Source organism: Rhipicephalus sanguineus, chromosome 1, assembly GCF_013339695.2.
Source record: "Rhipicephalus sanguineus isolate Rsan-2018 chromosome 1, BIME_Rsan_1.4, whole genome shotgun sequence".
Lineage (NCBI taxonomy): Eukaryota > Metazoa > Arthropoda > Arachnida > Ixodida > Ixodidae > Rhipicephalus > Rhipicephalus sanguineus.
The window spans coordinates 301,427,569-301,449,408 of NC_051176.1; the positions used below are offsets into that span (position 1 = coordinate 301,427,569).

The window sequence follows — 21,840 nt, forward strand, 5'->3', positions numbered from 1 at the left end:
GTCCCTGACAGCAGTTCTAGCGGTGCGACGCGGTGTGTCACGGTAAGGATCCATGATCCGGGCCAGCCTCTCCGAACGTGCGCGCAGTGATGGTTCCATACCGCAGAAGCAGGCAGTACACCTCAGCGAACGACGAAACAGCACAACGCTTGCCAAATCAGAACTACGAAATAACAGAGCACCGCTCGCGTGCTCGCCAACGTCATGCGCACGTGACATGACGTGCGCATGAAGTGCATGAAGTGCTGATGCGTCTGCGTCATGTGATCATCCGGCTCCAATGGCTAGACGGGACAAGCTTTGGCAATGGTTTCAAGTTCGCCTCCTCGCCGCTTCAAATATTGGTTATCTCAGTTCCTAATGAACCATTCTGAAAAATTATTGTGGCACAACGCCCTTTATCGGGCACGGAACAACTTCCAGGGTCTAACTAGAATTTTCTATGTGGCCTGGAGTGGGCCCGTTAAGGAGGCATTGACCATGCACTTTAAACAACGACGGGACAGGACTTACTGAGCAAAGCTACGGAACAAGCTTGGCACGCCCACTGCGCGCACGCCGTAGTGGAGGGCTCCGGATATTTTGACCATCCGGCAGGGGTGGTGCCAGCGGGGGCACGAGGGGGGGGGGGGGGTCAGCTGCCCCTTAAAATTTCCGACTGCCACCCTTCCCCCTTTGCCCCCCAAGAGCAAACATCATATTCAAAACATAACGCGTAAGTTCCCATCGCCCCTGTCCCCCTGAAGGAACACACTTGTCGTGGGTGCCCCCCCCCCCCCCCAGCAAAAAAATCCTGGCGCAGCTGCCCCTGCCATCCTGCGTTCTTTAACAAGCATGGACATCGCACGGTACACGGGCCTCTAGCATTTCGCCTCCGTCGAAATGCGACCGCCGCCGCAGGGATCCGTAGGCAAGCGGGTGGGATCTGCGAATTGATGAAGCTTGCACTAAGCCTCGCAATAAACAGCGAAACTGGACGATTCTGAAGACTAATATCTGGTTGTTTCTAGGTTGTTTCTAGGCCTTAGCTATAGGTGATGCAGGTCCTAAGTTGCTTCTAGATTGTTGCTAGGCTTTAGGGCTTTAGCTAGGTGATGCTAGGTTATTTCTACGTTGATTCTTAGCGCGTCACAGACACGACGCAGTCACAGACACGACGTGGTTGCCCAAACTCCAGAGACCGAAATTCGCGCTGAAACCAAGCGTTCACACCTCTCATAGATCTACGGGCACGTCGTAGTTGGTGTAGGCCTTCCATCACTACGGGTTGGACGTACTAGGGGTCGTCGGCTCGCCGCCGTTGCCTCGCAGCTATTTGTTGGCAGGGCTTAGTCTCCCTTCGGCAGAAGGGGGGCCCTCATAGAGCGATGTCATTATATATATATATATATATATATATATATATATATATATATATATTATAAGGGGGTTTATTCACAAAACCAAAGGCCTGGGTTCAGCGGCTGAAAAACTGTCACACGCGCTCTCGGCTCTTCGTCTTGGTCTTCTTCCACTCCTACTCGATGCTGTCTCGCTGTCTCTCTTCCCCACTACACTTGCCCCGGTGTCGAAGAGGAGCCATCCTGGCGACTCAAGGCGAAGCAAGCACAAGCGTATCATAATAGGGCTTTAAGCGGCTGACGTGGACTGTTTCACGACCACGACATCGTCTGTCGGTGGGAGGTGTCACTGGTTCGACGACATAGTTGACCGGCGACATGCATTGAACGATGCGGTACGGACCAGTGTACTTGGGTGCGAACTTTCGGGAGAGGCCAGGAGACTGGAACGGAATAGAAAGCCACACGAACGAGCCGACGGGGAAGGTGTGGGCAGGCTTGTCCTGGTCAAGTCGTTCTTTTTGAATACCTTGAGCGACGGATGTAAATGACCGTGCTAATTGGCGGCACTCTTCGGCACATTGAACGAGTTCGGAGGCCGGGCGGTATTCAGAAGCATCCGGCCGGTATGTAAGGATTGTGTCAAGCATCGAAGAGGGCTCACGTCCGTATAGTAGAAAGAAAGGCGAAAACCCAGTAGTGGCTTGTGTGGCCGTGTTATACGCGTACGTCACGAACGGAAGCACCAAGTCCCAGTTGGAATGGTCGGATGATATGTACATGGAGAGCATATCACCGAGAGTGCGGTTAAAGCGCTCCGTCAAACCGTTCGCCTGCGGGTGATAGGTCGTAGTGGAGCGATGAATAATATTGCACTCAGTGAGAAGCTCCTGGACGACTTGCGAAAGAAAGACACGCCCTCGATCGCTAAGCAGCTCGCGTGGCGCGCCATGGCGAAGGACGAAGCTGCGCAAGATGAACAAGGCAACATCACGCGCTGCAGCGGCTGGCAGAGCGGCAGTTTCGGCATAACGGGTAAGATGGTCAACGGCCACAATAATCCATCGATTGCCAGCAGGTGTGCAAGGAAGGGGGCCGTAGAGGTCTATGCCAATCCTATCAAACGGGCGAGCTGGACATGGCAAAGGTTGCAATTCGCCAGACGCATGACAAGTTGTTTTCCGCCGCTGACACTCAGTGCAGGAACGTATGTACTTGCGAACGTATGTGTACATTCCACGCCAGAAGAATCGCTGGCGAAGTCGGTCGTAAGTTTTCAAAACGCCAGCGTGGGCGCTTTGTGGGTCTGCGTGGAAGTACGTGCACAGGTGGGAGCGCAAATGGCGAGGTATAACAAGAAGCCACTTTCTACCATCTGGCTGATAGTTGCGGCGATACAACATGGCATCCCGTATCGCATAATGAGGGGCTTGTCGGCGTAGTGCATGAGGTAGCCGTTGGCATGGTGTCGCCGAAGACGTGGAGAGAACGTCTATGAGCGACGCTATCCAAGGGTCTTTGCGCTGTTCCGAAGGCATGTCAGCGAGATCAATGCTGGCGATAGTAGCGTCGGCAATGGAAACGGGTGCAACGGAAGGCAAAGGCGAACGAGAAAGTGCATCGGCATCGGTATGCTTGCGTCCTGAGCGGTAAATGACGCGAATATCAAATTCCTGTAAACGTAGCGCCCAACGCCCAAGCCGGCCCGAAGGATCCTTCAATGAAGCAAGCCAACAAAGGGAATGATGATCGGTAACGACATCAAACTGATGGCCGTACACGTACGGGTGAAATTTTTGTAATGCCCAAACAATGGCCAAACATTCCTTTTCGGTAACCGAGTATTTGCACTCTGTCTTGGTGAGGGCGCGACTAGCATATGCAACGACATACTCGGAGAAGCCTGGCTTGCGTTGAGCAAGGACAGCGCCAAGGCCTATGCCACTGGCATCCGTGTGCACTTCTGTTGGAGCAGTAGGGTCGAAGTGGCGTAAAATGGGTGGCGAAGTCAGGAGATGGCGTAATGTTGCGAAAGCTTCATCGCATGCTGGCGACCAATCAGAGAGGTGGCCATCACAGGTGAGCAGCTTTGTGAGCGGTGTGATTACAGAAGCGAAGTTCTTCACAAAGCGGCGAAAGTACGAGCAGAGACCGACGAAGCTGCGAAGCGCTTTCACGTTCGTAGGCTTCGGGAACTCAGCAACTGCCCGAAGCGTCTCCGGGTCAGGGAGGACGCCCTCCTTTGAGACAACGTGGCCCAGTATTGTAAGCTTGCGAGCTCCAAAGCGGCACTTCTTGATGTTGAGCTGAAGGCCTGCACGCGTGAGGCAGCTCAAGACTTCTTTGAGACGACGCAGGTGACTGTCGAAATCGGGGGAGAAGACAACGACATCATCCAAGTAACAAAGGCATGTCTTCCATTTTAACCCACGCAAGACGCTATCCATCATCCTTTCGAATGTTGCTGGCGCATTACAAAGGCCGAAGGGCATAACATTGAATTCGTATAGGCCATCAGGTGTCACAAAAGCAGTTTTCTGGCGATCTGATGGCGCCATGGGGACCTGCCAATAGCCGGACCGTAAGTCGAGTGATGAGAAGAATTCGGCGCCTTGCAAGCAGTCCAGGGCGTCATCGATGCGTGGCAAAGGGTACACATCTTTGCGCGTAACTTTGTTTAAACGGCGGTAATCAACGCAGAAGCGAATCGAGCCGTCTTTCTTCTTCACGAGGACAACAGGTGACGACCAGGGACTGCTGGACGGCCGAATGACGCCACGTTGAAGCATGTCGCCTACTTGGTCGGTGATCACACGACGCTCAGCAGGAGAAACGCGGTAGGGGCGCTGTCGCAGAGGCGTTTGTGAGCCGGTGTTAATGTGATGGACAACGGTGTGTGTTCGACCTAACGACGTCTGCTGGCAGTCAAACGAGCCGCGAAACTGGTGCAGAAGTTCGAGGAGTTGCTCTCGGTGTTCCCCTTCAAGGTCGCCATCAATTGAGGGTCCAAACGCATTAATAGTCGGGCGATCAGGCGTACAGGCAGATGGTGTCAGTGCATTAAGGAGCAAATCGCTCGCGCCGCCAAGGCCGAAGATGGAGGAAGCGTCCAACTCTTGATATGTGCCAATGCATTCTCCGCGGAGTAAGGTTGATGTAGACGGCAAGGGATTCGTGACAAATAAGTTCGTAACGCCGGTGGCTACGTCGAGAATAGCGAACGGCAACGCGAGGCTCCTGCGACGTTGGAAGGTTGGGGAGGGAGTAAACAAAACTGGAGACTCGGACACATCGGCACAGGACACGGGAACAAAGGCTGCACTATTGGGTGGTATGTCGATATCGTCGGCGACAAAGAGCTTGTTCAAGGCAGCTTCAGGCGACGAGGAATACAACGCAGAGAAGGCAACTTCGGCGCGAGCACAGTCGATAACTGCATGATTACGAGAGAGAAAATCCCAGCCGAGGATCACATCATGCGAACACGCAGCGACCACAAGAAATTCAACAGTATACAAAACACCTTAGATTAGAACGCGGGCTGTGCAGGCGGCTGATGGCTGAATATGGTGAGCACTGGCGGTACGGAGGGACAATCCCTCTGACGTCGTGGTGACCTTCCGAAGCAACCGGCAAAGTTTTAAATCTATCACTGAAACGGCAGCACCAGTGTCCACAAGCGCAAGGGTACGAAAGCCATCCACAAGAACTTCGATGAGGTTTGCCGGAGAAATGCGAGGACTTGAATCTTTCGACGACGACGCAGTTCGTGCCTCGGGAACTGCGGCATCTAGTTTTCCGTGTCTGAAGGGTAGGGTCGACGGCGCTTAGGTGACAAGGAGCGACGTCGGGGCGATGGAGATCGGCGGCTAACTGAGGGGAGGCGGTCGGGTAAAGAAGATTCTTGTGGCCTTGTTGTGCCGCTAAACCGTCGAGGGTCATGCGAAGATCGTGGCATGGTATCTGTGTGGACGAGAGGGCGGCGGCGGCAGAAACGTGCCACATGTCCGGCATAGCCACAAGAATAGCAGATAGGGCGGTTGTCTGCGGTGCGCCACGGGTTGGGAAACGTAGCTACTGGTCGGCCGAACGGAACTGGTGACGACTGAACAGGCACCGGCGAGGGAGAATAAGTTGGCTGACGGGGCGCCCTGGCTGCGACGACCTGTGCGTATGTCAAGGGCGCAGCCTCCAGAGGTCGTGAACGAGGGAAAGGCAAAGCGTCAGTTACCTCTTCTTGGATAGCTTGTCGTATGGCTGGGGTCAGATGATGTGTCTGTGCTGGTTCGGGAGTGCTTGATAATATGGAGAGCTGCCGAGCGACCTCCTCACGCACAAACTGTTTTATCTGAACCAACATGGAATTCTGGTCTCCGAGAGTCAAAGCTGCGATCGAGTCACGCTGTTCCAGAGAGCGTCGTGTCTGGGCGCGTTGCTTGCGCAACTCGTCGAAACTCTGGCACAAGCTGACCAGTTCGGCTACGGTTTGTGGGTCCTTGGCTAACAACATCTGAAATGCGTCATCGGCTATTCCCTTGAGTATCTGCTTGATCTTGTCTGCTTCAAGCATCGATGGGTTCACCCGCTTGCACAAGTCAACAACGTCTTCGATGTAGCTGGTGAAGTTCTCTCCTGGCTGTTGAGCGCGCTCACGAAGTCGCTGTTCTGCACGGAGCTTTCGTACAGCGGGGCGGTCGAAGACTTCTGAAAAGGCTGTTTTGAACGAAGCCCAGTTGGTAATATCAGCTTCGTGATTCCGCAGCCAGAGACTAGCGACGCCGGCCAAGTAAAAGCTGACATAAGTCAGCTTAGCCGCATCGTCCCACTTGTTCGCTGCGCTCACCTTGTGGTATGTAGCCAACCACTCCTCAACGTCTTGGTCGTCAGTGCCGCTGAAAATCGGCGGGTGACGCAGTGGCAACACGCCGGGACATGCAGTGGCTGGAATCTGGGAGGTACCTTGGTTGGTGGATTCTTCCGGCATTGCTGACACTGGAGGTAATGTGCGGCTTCGTAGATCCAGCTTCGAAGACTACCCAGCGACTCCACCAAATTATAAGGGGGTTTATTCACAAAACCAAAGGCCTGGGTTCAGCGGCTGAAAAACTGTCACACGCGCTCTCGGCTCTTCGTCTTGGTCTTCTTCCACTCCTACTCGATGCTGTCTCGCTGTCTCTCTTCCCCACTACAATATATATATATATATATATATATATATATATATATATATATATATATATATATATATATATATATATATATATATATATATTTATACATATTTATATATATATATATATATATATATATATATATATATGTGTGTGTGTGTGTGTGTGTGTGTGTGTGTGTGTGTGTGTGTGTGTGTGTGTGTGTGTGTGTGTGTGTGTGTGTGTGTGACGAGGCACGCCCGAGAACGCGATGCTTTATTTTCACGCCTACTCACGCCTACTTACCTGAATAAGTAGGCAAAATGAACGCGTCTTTGGTATTACATCAGACTCGCGATGCACAATTCAACGATTGAAAATTGACCGGTAACGCAAAGAGACCAAAGTGAACCTTCATTAATTAACGACAGCATGCTGTGTCAAAAAGCATAGTTGAACAGGGCCGTGACCCGTCATGTGCAGTGTCTCGAGGAAATGCATGCAGCAGTATGGCGATGCCTGTTTTCCTGTTTTGGTCGCGCCACATCAACCCAACAAACGCGATTAAATCATTATTAAGAAAATGCAGTTACAAGTTCCCTGCACAAGGCACTACTTCCAAAAAAATCAAGTCCTGCGCTTGTCGAATGGGTACGGTTGTGTTGCAGTGGACCGGCTGCGCCGAGCCACTCCTTAAAAATTGGAGAGGGGGCCGGGCCCCCCGCCCCCCCTCCCCTGAATTTAAGCCCTGTTTTGGGGTTGTTGCCGTCTTCATTTTTAGTGGATCAGTGGTGAGTAGTGGGATTTATCGAATTTCTGTGGCACGTACCCGTTCCTTCGCAGCCATTTGTTGGGCTGACTGTTGCCTTCTTCCTTCTTAGTGGGCCAGTGGTGAGTAGTGGGATTTACTCAATTTCCGTGGCACATGCCCGTTCATGATGATGATGGTTTTCTGGATCGACCCACAAGGAACGATTTGCTAAACAGCTTCGCTGTAATAAGACGCCAACACGAGGCAAAAAAACGACTCAGGACAGGTGCTGTCCTACCATGTCGTTCTTTGTCTCGTATTGGCGTCTTTTTGCGCTGCTTTTACCATGAAGATCAACCAACTAGCCAGACGCACAGTGATGCCAACCTAAAGATCAATGCTTTATTTCTAGATTGACCTCCGAAAACACTCTAGAATGCCTGAAAAATCCCTAGATTGACTTTTTAATGTCGTCATTCAGGTTAATTCACATTTAACAAAGTATCAAGATAACTCGCTGTGTGGCGAAAGTCATCTGAATGTTTATTAGAATGAAAATACATCATATTAAAAACCCCTGAAGATCTCTTTTCTGCCTTTTCTGTGGAGTAATTGCACATAAAGGACTCGCAGATGGCGCCAGTTGTTACAAAGACAGACAATTTTGTTAAAGGGACTGTCTACCACTCGGAAATTTTGTAGCGTTAGCTACACTTGCCTAGCCGGAGCCGATTTCGCGTGGATCCTCATGAGCCGTGCTGCGCATGCGCGAGGATCAGTGATGTCACACAGCTGGCTCACCGGAGCCGGCATCTCACGCGCTCTCCGCCACCGCCGCGCGCGGCTCGCCGCCGCTGGTCTGCGCGTTCGGGAGGAGTGGTGTCGTAGCCGCGGCAGACACACTGGCGCCGGCGCGCGTACAGACTCCGCCACCGCCGCGCGCGAATCGCCGCTGCTGGTCTGCGCATTCGAGAAAAGTGACGTCGTAGCCATGGCAGACACACTGGCGCCGGCGCGCGCGCAGCTATTCGCCTTCGCTGTGCAGTCGCCGTCTGACACTGCGCTGGAGCCGCTTGATAGTGCCTCTGACTGGCGTTTGCAGGTGGGTAACGCCATGGAGAAAGAGAGCGCAAATGCTGCTCAACGGCGCAGAAGAGCCGAGAACCTTATCTCATCGGATCCGGAAGTAGTTGCCTGGCAATTAGCGGTTCAGCGTACGAATGAACAGAAGAAGGCTAATAATCCTAGACAATCTGGAAAGCTAAGAATAATCAGCTGAACCTTTGCTAACGATAGGTATATCCTGACATAGCCGAGCTAAGCCACTGCAAAATTTTTTTCTGATTGTGATGAACATGAGAAGATCGTTCGTCACATCGGCGGCAAGCATGCTTTTGCCTAAATAAAAAAAGAAATTATATTTTTAATTTAATGTTGAAAATCGGTAAAGAATAAAATCGGTAAAGAAAACAGCGATGTGGTCAATCTACTGGCAGGACAAGAAATCCTCGCAGATAGACAGGTTTTGCTTAAAAACAAAAAAATGTATAACTTGAAATTGTATTTTACGCACTTGAGGCAGCTTTTGGTTGCGTCAGGGAGTAATTTTTTGCTTTTTTTTTTCTCACGCATCCAAAAAGGTGTGCGGTGGCGCTCCTTGCGGCGCCATCATCGATTTCGTCTGCTTCAGCTCATGCGCTATATGCCATGCGGACCTCCGCGTTGGTCGTTCTGTGCCGCTGTATTGTTAGGATATCTCACACATGTGCTGCGCTGTGAAGACGTGCATTTATCGTATCTTTTTGATGACTCAACTTGGCTTCGATTGCGCAGCAGTGCTAAAATAAACGCATAGACTGCGATTACAGCACAAGTGTTCTGTAATCGTATAATAAGGCTGTACTTAAGCGCTAGCGCGCTGAAAAAGACTGTTACATTCATTACAGTCGTGTTCAGCGAAAATAAAGTAATGCTACAGAAATAACATGTGCTTTCGGTTTTAATTTTTACGTGCACTACAATCGTATGCTTCCATATTGCTAGCGAACACACACAAAGGACGCCATAGAAGGAGACAGGACCACCGCTAGACTTCAACTGATTTTTTAATCGACATGAAGGACACAATACATTTCTTTGCGCACGCGCAGGTGCCACGTCACAGACAAAGTTTATCCACTGAGCAAAAAGAAAAGAAATTCTCCGCCGCCTATCGATACCGCCAGTTCGCACGTGGTTTCTTCTTACACAGATAGTCCAGTTCTCTTTTCGACAACGCGATGGACGGAGTGCTGACACATGTGTCACCCGCCTTGTGAATTTCGACAGCCTCTACTATTTCCCTCTTTCTCTGTTCCCCGCCAACGTACTACATCACAGAAGTGGCGTCATATGCTGGGGTACAACCCAGCATATGCTGGGGTACAACCCAGCAAAAGACGCTTCGGACGGACGGCCCGGCCCGCGGGCCGGGCCGGGCCGTCCGAAGCGTCTTTTCGCGAGCCCGGGCTGGGCTCGGGCTTGAAAGTGCGGGCCCGGGCTGGGCCCGGGCTTGAGGCTGCGGGCCGGGCCTGACTCGGACCCGCTCATTAAAAGGCGTAAGTGGGGCCTTCGAGCACACGCGAACGTTATGCATTGCATGGTCTAAGGTATACTGTGCCAAGCTGAAAAGACACTTGCAAAGAGCTGGCTCTTAGTAAAGCTTAGCAATAAAAATAGAAAAACAGTAGAAGTGATATTTTTTTCACCAGTATAGTTATAGATTGGCACTGTATATTTTCACTAACGTTTCGTCTGCTGGACCAGACTTTGTCAAAGTAACAAGTACATTGTGGTGGGTTTCCTTATAAACACGCCAGATCACGTACATATATATATATATATATATATATATATATATATATATATATATATATATATATATATATATATATATATATATATATATATATATATATATATATATATTAACAATGAGCCAGATCACGGTTGTTCCCATGGGAGGAATAAATATTTTCGGTCTTTTATTCGACGTTGACACATACGGTACATTTCATTTATATTTCTTGGTATTACGTGCCAAAACCATGATATGATTACGAGGCACGCCGTAGTGGCACCGGATCAATTTCGACCACCTCGAGTTCTCTAACGTGCACCTAAAGATAAGTATATATACACGGGTGTTCTTGCATTTCGCCCCCATCAAATTGCGGCCGCCGTGGCCGCGGGAATCGCACCCGCGTCCTAGGACTTAACAGCGAAACAGCTTAACCGCTGAGCTACCACCGCGGGCATGGGCGTCGGCAGGATTTTGCCTTGGGGGGTGCAAACCCGTGTTACATCGCGGCTGGGGGAGGGGGGGCGGAGAGAGCTGGCACAGCTTGGGTGGGGGGCAAGTGCCGGTGTGGCTTGAGGGGGCAAGTGCCTTAATAATGATCATCAACAACTAAAATCCTCTAGCGGGCCCGGGTCGGGCCTGGTCATGAACAAGCGCGTCCTGGAGTAGTTTAGTAATGAACGCCCGGGCCCGGGCCGGGCCCGGGCTTGGAACGACGGGCCAGGGCCGGGCTCGGGCTGGGTTGGGTCATGCGGGTCATGTACACCCGGGCCCGGGCCGAGCCCGCGCTTGGAACCACGGGACCCGGGCTGGGCTTCATAAAGCGGGCCCGGGCCGGGCCCGTTCCGTAAAATCCGGCCCGTGCAGTGCTCTAACCTTAGTCTGCCGTCTCCACGCCGTCCCCGTGCAAGGCCGCGGAGCGCCTGCACGTGCTCGTCGCGCAGGAGGAATCGGTGGAGTATCGCGCCTTGCCTTTTATTTTGCGCTCCCGCACGAACTACACGTTTTCGATCTGTTCGTGTGGGCAGAGACTGGAACGTCTTGAACTGACCAAACATTGCATTCAACGTCGTCTCTTTCCTGGACACTGCCGTGATCACACTAAGATCAGTGCGTGGTGCATGGGTCCAGGGTTGCTCGAAGCAAAACCAAAGGGCGAAAACTACACCTTTTTTTTGTATTAAGGAGTTATTGTTATCACAAGACTGCCATCTTAATTTATATACTCTTAAATTGTCCTTACGAAGGTACCAAACATTTCTAAGGTCAGTTTTTAATAAGCAAACAATTTTGAGAGTAAGAACATAATACTTCAGGTATATTTTGTTATGCTAAGTCTCATAAAGGTTGGTTCTCGATGTGTCACGGAGACAATAAACGCAATGCAGTTCTCAGAATGGGTGAGTATATTAATGACAGACATCGTAATGTTGGAGAAGATTTTTTTTAACAATAAGCGATCGAAGTTGATACGATTTCGCTCAAATTATTATATATATATATATATATATATATATATATATATATATATTCCACGAGTCTTGAAGGTTCGAAATTATAAAATGAAAGGGGTGTTGGGCTTTCATAATGTGCGTTGTATTTGGTTTTTGGCTCCTCCATTGAAACTACAGGTTCGTTCTTTAGTGACACTGTTGCATGCCGGAATGAGCGGGAAAGAGGCGCGCGAAGCGCGGCACAATGAACATATTCGCGGCACAAGAAATACTCAACCAGATGTGTATTGATCATCCCACTGATGCTCAGTTTTTGATTACTGTAAATGCCCTTGCATTTTATAACCTCGCAAGACCGCCAAAGTCGGGGAACTGTTCGCCGCAAGTAATCAGCTCTCTTTTATCGGGGAATGGCAAGTCACACACGCCTGCCACAGCTGACGTCATTGACAGTCTCATTGATGGTGGAGATTTCAGTGGCGCGGATACTGGTACAGACCACAGTGCATATATGTAAAAAAAAAAGCCACGATATGCTGACTTACTATATATTGCTGGTTATGTGGCGCGTAAGACACTAAAGAAGACGCAGTGCGAGACTTGCGCAACATATGTCTGACATCAGACAGAAACACAGCAACGGGAGTGATCAGGCACTTTGATAACGGAGGCCTGATATACCCCTCCGGACCTCTGAAAGCATCTATTGCAAAACTTGAAAATAGTTTTACCACTTATCTCAGCATGAGTAAGCTGCATGAAAAGAGCATTGTGGATTTCAGCGCTTTCTTGAAAAAAAAAAAAAGATTTGCCTCATCTGGGATGTGAAGAGCATTCAAATTTCATCACGAAAAGCCTCATGAAGTTCTACATTTTACTAAGATTCCGCTTCTTCACGAAATCACTGAACACCGAAAGAGAAGTAAAGCGGCAAAGAATGCAGATGAGAAGATGCAATTAAATGACGCTGATGAAACCCATGTCAAGGAACCAATAAAGATTGAAAATTCTGATGCTCTCAATTCTGTCTCGTGAAGTGATAGGCAGGATCAGACGCACTGAGGGATGGTGGTCATCACTGGGAAACTTGTGTGACGCCAGACGTGCTCTTCTGCAACTTTAACTAGTGCCAAGGCATTCCTTACTTATTTGTACTCAATGCCACGTTTTGTAATAAAAGCAAACACCGCAGACCTTCGACGTCAAAAGGTAAGCAAACGCGAGACCGTGGTTGTAAACGGCTTCGCCAGCCCGCCCGTAAGCGAGAGTCGCGCGAGGGGCGTCTGCTCAAGGAACTCCGATTGCCCGCAGCGCCACCGCCGCATGCATTCCCGAGAGGCCGCGGCGGAGAGCGGAGACGCCTCTCATTAGGCCGCGTAATGCAACGTTCCACGAGCCTTACAAAAATCCCTAGATCAATAAAAAGACGCCAAATCCCTGAGAGAAACGGAAAACCCTTAGATCTAGGGAAAAATCATGATCGAAGTCAACCGTTTAGCCCGTTTTAACAAAAACAAAAATAAAAAAAAATGTGAAGACACGACAGCTATTTCCCGTCGGCTCCAATTGATCTAGTTCTGAAAATTTGCCAATAACAAGAAATATGCACATTTGCATCTATATTAATTTGTTTCATCAGATCTAGGGGGCAACCGCTAGAAGCGCACATGTACCTTAAAACCGAAACTAGTTCCCACTGTTTTCCGGTTCCGGGTTAAGTATGGTCGCTGCCATGGTCGCGTTGCGAGAGGTTGTCGCCGGAAGGTTATCTCGGTAGTTTTAGCCCTGCGTGATGGCTAAGTGAAACCCGATCCTGTCTGACATGTCGCTTTCAACAGGCTTGTAGGGAACGAAAATGCGTTTGTTGAAATTGCCTCTTCAGAGCTCTGCATGCGCCTGTCGCTGCATGACTCGAAGAGCGACCGGCGGCACATCAAGGCCCATTCACCTGCGCGCGACAACTGAAACTGCATGTGGCAGCCTGTGGTCTCTATCTAGACGATTTCAGTACATGCGCTTGCTGAGAGACGCTCGTCAGAAAAGCACTAAGGGCAGTGTATCGTCGCTATTCATGCCAGTTCCAGTAAAGGTGTCTAACAACCCCGATGATATCAATGTAGGCGAAGAGCTAACTACCAAACTAAAAAAGGGTGAGTGCGCTCTTCACGGTTGTGTATAGTTTGTATACATTGCTACTCGCCTACATACGTTACCTCTTCCCAAACAAAAGTAATCGCCAATGCTATCAGTACTATCGTTTCTGAGCTTCGCAACGTGTGCCAAACTTAATTCCGTGCTGATTTTACAGAGGATCTTCTCAAGCTGCTAAACCAATTTAGTAAACGCCCGGAGGTTATCAAATGGAGCGAAGAGAATGGTCTGGATGGTAAGGGGCATTCTTCTTTAATTACATTACGAGCAACTTTGAATGACAACTTGTCAGTAGCACCACACGAATATGTTCTTTTCTTGCTTACAGCTCGCTTATTTCACCAAGCCTTCGTAAGTTTTCGACGGTATTGCATGGAGTCCGAACAGCTTCCTGCTGATTTGCATATAATTTTCAGCGACCTTCTTCAAGGGGGCAGTACGTAACGCAACACTTTTTGGCGAATGATTGTACTTCATGCATGCTTGAGTTGATTGCACATGCGCAGGGCATCTGGACGACCTTGTTCCCTATTTTCTTCAACATGCAAGACAAATCTTCCCTCACTTGGAATGTATGGAGGAGCTCCAGAAGATCAGTGACTTGAGGCATCCTGGAAACTGGTAAAACTATTTCTATTGTTTTGAGAAACTTGCACTGCACTCAAAATTACCTACTCCTGTCTATTAGAACCTTAAAGGACAAGGAGTTTTATTTCTTGCGAATATTTTCTCTCACTGATGGCGCTTTATGAAAGCACAAAATTTTTGTTTTTACAAGCTCTGTCTTGTTGAAGCAATCACCAGTGAGATCTATAATGACCTAATCTTTTAGTGTTGCTTGAGCACATATTGTTTGAATCCCAGGGCCAGAGGAAAAGAAAGATTGCCAGGCTTCCCAAGTAAAGCGTGTCTTAATTTAATTAAGAGGCTGTCCTATGTGTGTATAATTATGTGAGTGGCTCTCAGTGGTCTGAGCATCATTCTACTTTGCAGGTATCCTGAGGCACGTGCTATCCAGCGAAAAGTGATCTTTCATGCTGGACCTACCAACAGTGGCAAGACACATGCTGCACTTGGTAGTTTTCACAATGCAAGCACTGGCCTATACTGTGGACCATTAAAGATGCTGGCAGTGGAGGTTTTCCAGAAGACTAATGAAAAGGTAGGTTTCTGAAGATGCCTGCTGTGGCCAGCATATCTTTGTTTATGTGGTCATTAGTGATATGCCACATTTAATGTAGGAATGATCAGCAGTAATTATTCATTTCAGATGAGCATTCCTCTGTAGACTGTGTTTCTGGTCTTGCTTATTTCCACTGATGTGCTCACTCCTGCATGGGCCTGAATAGGGCGTGTAGTATTTGTAAATAAATAAATAGCCCATCTTTAATGTTTCCTCAACGTTGAGGGTACTCTGCCTGGTGAAACCTGTGCTTGAGTGCAAGAGGACAGGATACAGCATGTTGTCTGTTTCAGGGCACACCGTGTGATCTAGTGACAGGAGAGGAACGGAGGTGCGTGTTGCCCGATGGCCAACCAGCCCCACATGTGGCATGTACAGTTGAAATGGCTGCTGTTCATACCCCATGTAAGTAGATGTAGCAGTGAAAATTGCATTCCTGAGAACACATTGAAAGCTTTGCAGCACTACTGTGTCAACAGCTGGTCATCACAGCTGGTTTGTAGTATAGCCATAGGTCGGCAAACTCACTCTTGAGTCGAATCACTCAGACTCAGATCGGCCCATGAGTCTGAGTCTGAGTGAATCCGGGCGAGGAATATTGTTGTGAGTTTGAATCCGAGTGAGTCCAGTTGAAAAAATTTTTTGTGAGTCTGAGTCCGAGTGAGTCCGGTTGAGGAAAATATGGTGAGTCTGAGTCCGAGTGAGCCCTAAGAGCAAAATATATTTCGTGAGAGAGTCTGAGTGAGCTCCACGTTTTATTGCCTACCTACAGTCCTATCTACCCATCTTCAGCATTACTGTCAGCCTTATATTGGCTTACGTTTGTTCTAAAGTCTATTCACACATATCTTAACGCACTCACGTTCATGCGCCACGTCAATATTTTTTGGTCAGAGACGTGAATTTGGAGGAGTGCCATGACATCCCCCCGCAAACTCCTTTACTGAAAGTTCTTGATAAAAATATCTCGTGTGAGTCCGGTATGTCATAAAGATGTCCTTACTCGATTACTCGATTACTGACAACTCGTACTTGAAGGTATAAGATCAAAAGATGTATCGTAGAACACCGAATATTTGAGATGTTGGCACTAAAGAGCATGGACACCAAGTTTGAAAAAAGGCAGTTTTATGCTCACAGACTCATGAGTCGACTCACTCATGCTCACTCACACTCAAGTCAAGCCGTGAATCGGAATCTGAGTGAGTTTGGCTGAGTAAAACATTGGTGAGTTTGAGTCCGAGTGAGTCCGGTTGAGCAAAAGTTTAGTGACTCTGAGTCTGAGTCCGGTTGACGAAAATTTTGGTGAGTCTCTGAGAATGAGTGAGCCCTCGGAGCAGAATATATTTGTTGAGTGAGTCTGAGTGAGCTCCAACTTTTTTGCCGACCTATGAGTATAGCTAACTCCTTTGTAATTGTGGCTTTCTGGCCAGGTTAGTGTGCCGCTTGCGATGCAAAAAAGTGCAGAAATAGCCAGAGAGTTCTTGCCTTGCTTTTGTGTTTTTGCATTTTGCCTTTGTAATTTGAATGACAGAGCAGCTGTCAATGTAATGGTATCTCAAGAAGAACAGCGATAACATACTTAGTTATACGCACAGACATTGACCACTAATCCAGTTTTGTTTCTGTGGTTGCGCACACGCAAAACAAAAGACAGAGAGACAAACATCAGACATGCACGACAAAAAAGAAAGAGTAATATAAAGGAACAAAAAAAAAGAAGCACTCAAAGCATGGTCTAACCTTTTCATCATTGCACGCTCATCTCCTGTTGTGTGTGCTTCTTGGAAATGCTTATTGAGGATTAATGGTGTTTTATTTTTTAAAGCAAGACTGAAGCTACTAAAAAGAACATTGTCAAAAGCTCTGGGCTAGTCTTGATTATCTGAAATTTTTGATTGTGAGCACAATGCTGCCTCTCTACGATTATCTGGTATTTTTTATTGTGAACACAATGGTGCCTCTCTACACTGTGGTCACCATAGCCAGGTCAACCTCATGCTCCATAGCCACAGCCATTCCGGCAGGTGAATGTGCCAATCCTTTGTGTAACAGGGCTTGAGCCTACGATGATTATACAGTTGAAACCCGCAGTAACGAAATCGCAGGGGAACACAAAAAAATTCGCTTTTGCGGGAATGTCGTTGGCGCAGCAATGAGACAGAAATGCAGGGAAATGACAGGGAAACACTTGTATAATGATGAGAAGAGAATGGAATTGAAGGAAAAGGATGTTTCAGTATTCGACGACTGCGTTCCCTTATACTAGGAACTTAAAGAGTGTTCTCTGTGGGCAGGAGAAGTGCTTTGAAATGGGGATGCACCCTGGTTTTCTGCAGATGACGTGGCTGTGATCGATGAAATCCAGATGATGCGTGACCCTCAGCGAGGATGGGCCTGGACTCGTGCTCTTCTGGGGCTGGCAGCCAAGGAGCTTCACCTTTGTGGTGAAGCAGCTGCTATAGGGCTTGTGCGCAACCTGCTGGCCTCGCTCGGAGAAGAGTTGGAGGTAAACCGTAGTCTCTGTTTCCAACTCGTTCCTGAGAGATAGATGATGTAAAAGCTTGAGGCTGGACTGAATTGAGATTTTCTCAACATTGGGAAAGGAGAATGGGATTAAAAAGAGAGAAAAGTATTAAGAGCGAAAATGGTAGCTTCAGTGAACATGAGTAGCAAAGATTCTACAAGAGTGTGTCTAAATATTGATTCTCATAAAACTGCTTCACAAGACATAAAAAAGGGAAATCAACAAGTGAAAGACGTTAAAAACTTGCCTCACAAATGACAACTGCCATACATATGATAAACAGTAAGAAAATTACACATCTTTTTGGGAAATCATGTCTACACTTGCCAGTGCGACTCCCAAGGTGTGGCATGAAGCCAGATTTTGAGGACTCGGCAATCCTGTCCCAAGCTTTGTGGGGCATAGGATCATTGAGGCTTTTCATGAATGAGGATGAAGTCGGAGTGCTACACTACTTGCTATTCACTAAGCATATCAGACAAAGACTACACCAACCTCAGTTCTACATGCAATAGAAAGATGTTTTCTAATTTTTCCTTTGTATCATTTAGTCAGTCATTTAAAGGTACTCTAGCAGTTTTGTGTATAACACATTTCTTAGGGTTGGTTGTGGCATTGCAAGTACACATACAGTGTGAGTAGACAGAGATAGCAATAGCACTCTGTCTGGTTTCTTCCATGATTTGTTTCTGTCTGCTCATGTCGTATATGAGCCACTTATTTCCATACTTATTTTTGAAGAAAAATTCCTGAAATTCTGTAGAAGTACTTGTTTTATTGTTTTTTTTTTTTTTTTCATTTGTGACTGAGCATTGTATAGATGGTAGCAGTTGTAAAGTCATCATCAATAGGCACCCTCATCATGTGCCATCATCATCAGTGCTGCACTGCAAAAGGTCTGGTTTTGCTCTCTGAAATTGTCTGCTAAATTTATCAGGCAAAAACAACATTCACAGGTCATCATTGTATGTCGGTATGCCTACCTCACCTGCCATAGTCTTTTTTGCGGCACCAAAACTTGGCTTTATAACATTTTCCTGAAATACACTCCATAAAAGTGTGTGTATCAACACGATAGCGTTAAAGAGCTTGCTTCGCAGAAATTACAGTGCCGGAATATCTGTGAAACAAGCTAGCGAGACGTGAAACAGCATAATAGATACACTAATTTATTGTGTATGCAACTATTGGTGCGTTTTCCATTTTTCATTCAGATGACGTTTATGTTTTGGTGTGTGCACATGCTCACCACTCTTATAATAAAAACACTTTTCGTTTATTGTTGAGAAAAAAATAAATTAAGTTTGTTTTTCTTTATAATACAACATAAAAAGATCACTTTTTAGAAGTTTTTTTTTTTTAATCTGCATCGTCAAAAAACATGCTCTTAGTCTGTCACCATATTTTTTTTTACTGTGAGTGCTCTTTGTTTTCCTGTTTAGCACTGCGTAGCCTGAAGTGTTACTCATAGTCCCAAAGTGCACTCACCCTAATCACACTTAACTTGCTTGCTTGACAGGGGTATAAAATTGCCTTGCTGTCTACCAAATTATGAGCACTGGGAAATTTAGAAGGGTAAAATGCGTTAAACTATGCCACAGGAATGCCTTAAATCAGAAGCACACAGATTGACCATGTGCTGCCCATTGTTCCGATACTATCCATCAATTGGAACACCAGAGTTCTCTTACTGATAATTTCCTTTGTAGAAAACCCTGGAGCACTGACATTAATGGAAATGATGACCAACGTGAAATTCCGGTGTGAGTGCACCTGCGCAATATTTTTATGCCGAGGAATATGGAGCACTGTAGAGCATTCAAAACGCATTTTTAACGTTCTATTGATAAAACATTGTCAATCTGTAGATGAGAGAGAGAGACATAACTTTGTGTCCTTGCTGGGTCAAGGGAGGCGGGGGCCGGGAGACTAGCCCTACCGGAGCCCCCCTTCCTCAGGCGGCGGCAAGACCTTGGGCCTTGGTGGCGTCTTCGGCTAGCCGGACTGCCCAGAGTTGGTCATCCGGGCACGCGCTGAGCAGCATAGCCTCCCACTGCTCCGGCGTGGTTATCTTAAGTTTAGGGTTCTTGCTGTGTTTGGTGGTGTGTGTCGCTGCGGGACGTGCCCAGATAATGTGGTCGAGGAGGCCCTTGTGAATATGTGGGCTGAATAATAATTGCACTGCATGTAGCAGGGAGTTTATAACCTCATCGAAGCAGCCAAAAATCGCTTGCTCTCTCCTTTGCAGTATGATCATCATCTATGCAGCAAGTGGGCGCAAGCAGGCCCAACAGGCAGTGACCAATTTGTTGATTTAGAGAACATTTTTTGTAATATGTGTCTATGATGTCAAAAAGACGAACAATATTTCATCTTTGCTCTTCTGGTCTTGATCAGTGGTTGTCCACTTAATGTTTTCTATACTATTTATGTGCGGTGGCACGTGGTGTACTACATGCATGCTTTTTAAGTGCTGCGTGTCCGAGTCGATAATAATGAGAACTAGCAGACAATAATGCCAAGGAAAATATAGGGATGTTATTTGTAATAATTAGAATATGAATATGAAGAAAGTAAGATGGACGACAAGATAACTTGCCACCAGCAGGGACCAAAAGAAAACACAAAGAAATGTGAGCCCTTAAAAGTCATCGTGTCTGAGTTGGTCACTTATCTTGTTTTGAGCGCACTATGCCAATGCATATTTGTCGTCTTCCAAACCACATGTACACTTGGCAGCACATGCTAGCTCACTTTTATGAATCTCACAACCTGTATGCCTTTGTAGGCATTGCTTCATATTGAGTTAATTGAAACCGCTTCAAATACATATCAGCTTCTAGTATATTTGTCTAATGTCAGTTGGTTGAGCTGGCGCAGGACAAAAGCTAGCCCATACCACATTCTCACGTAACTCGGCCAGACCAGAGCCGCACAAGCCTGAGCTCCACCCCTGTCATGCAATACGCCTTTTTTGATGCCACGGCACATGTGCCTTTCCCCTAGTGGAAAAATCGCGAAACACCCCTTGATCTCGAAGGCTTTCTCGTTCTAGTGATACTGATTGTCCCGGCCTCTACCAAATCCCTTCCAAAACGGCAGAGGGCAGCACAGGAAAATGTCAGAGGTATATTACTAAATGCTCTGCTATTGGCCGCGAGATCGAACAGTCGGCACCTAGCGGCGAACGGACGAAGCCCCAGAGTGTGGAGCAGAGTGTGTGTTGTGTTTGTTGTTCCAGAATTTACGATGGAAGTGGACGGGGACAATTTGGTCGACGTTGAGCAGACTTATTCTTTCCTTTTTTGTAATGGAAGTTCGTAAAGTCGGTAGCTTTTTTTTAGTAGCGATGTGAAATGCATTTGTTTAATGTCACCACACCACATACACTTGTCGGTTTTCAACACGTTGTGAGACTAACATTTGTAATTCCGTGTCGCAATACCCTTGCCTTTGAGCACAATTCTGACTTATGTTGGGGGCTGCGTCACGTTTATCGTCGATGGCGACAAAGTTGTTGCGGCGGGCCACATCATTGAATTCAGTGTCATCTCTTCTACGTGCTGCTCTGACGATGCTGTGTACGTTATCGCATTCGTGCTCCAGTCTTCCTGACTTAGCAAAGACCAAAAGAAAGCACGTCCAGTTGACCAACGAGAAAACAATAGCAGAATTGAATGCTCGTGCTGCAGGATGCTAATAAAACTTCAAGTTGTTCGGATATTGTTGGTCGCGGCGCGTACCGCACTTTCCTGTATCGCACCTTGTGAGGCAGCTTCTGCTAATCAAATAAATGTGGTAACTTCAAGTTAGGCCTCAAACATTTCTGGAAGATCCATTTAAAAGAATCAAAGAGCAAATATATCAGCATGAACAGTGGCGATTAACTTGCTCGCGCATGTTCGTTCATCGCTTACGTGGTCCGTCCGTTTCTGGCTTGCGAAACGACATTTTTACTCTCTACGAGATAATGCACAAACTGGACGAGTTTTGACGCTGATATTTATATTTCGGAACACAGAGAGCGCTTCTTGTAGTTGAGTAAGGGCGACGGAAAACACGCAAACTACAGTAAGGCTCGGTGACGCTCTCTTAAAAGGACTGGCACCTAGCGTGCACAATCGTTGCATTCACTGAGAAGGTGGCATATGCAGGATGTAGGACCAATTGCATACTTGGAGACTCTATTCATTTAGATGCGAAAGTACGCAAAATCGTAAGCAAATCATGACTGGCAGCCCTAGCCAAGCCGCCACGAGCATTCGTGGACTGCAATGGGATTCATGCATGTAGCGTGCAGAAACTACGTATGCAACAAGCATCAATGCACAGATTACAGAGTAAGAGTGAGAAACGTGGTAGCGAATTTGATTGAGCATCAACACTTTTCTTCAGCAAACACTTCAACCCACCGGGATCGAAGTGCTTGCTATGCGCCCTAGGAA

At 47.5% G+C, this 21,840-nt stretch overlaps 1 protein-coding gene across 1 annotated transcript in view; it reads left to right on the top strand.

Moving 5' to 3' along the window:
* The first annotated feature begins 13,254 nt into the window (after positions 1-13,254).
* LOC119379379 (ATP-dependent RNA helicase SUV3 homolog, mitochondrial) overlaps positions 13,255-21,840 on the top strand; it is a 38,084-nt gene continuing 29,498 nt past the window's right edge. Inside the window, exons 1-7 of the mRNA XM_037648694.2 lie at positions 13,255-13,684; positions 13,843-13,920; positions 14,014-14,121; positions 14,192-14,306; positions 14,679-14,847; positions 15,162-15,273; positions 17,208-17,377. Coding sequence (XP_037504622.1) covers positions 13,390-13,684; positions 13,843-13,920; positions 14,014-14,121; positions 14,192-14,306; positions 14,679-14,847; positions 15,162-15,273; positions 17,208-17,377 — 1,047 coding nt within the window. The 5' untranslated portion in view covers positions 13,255-13,389. The remainder of the gene's footprint in view (positions 13,685-13,842; positions 13,921-14,013; positions 14,122-14,191; positions 14,307-14,678; positions 14,848-15,161; positions 15,274-17,207; positions 17,378-21,840) is intronic.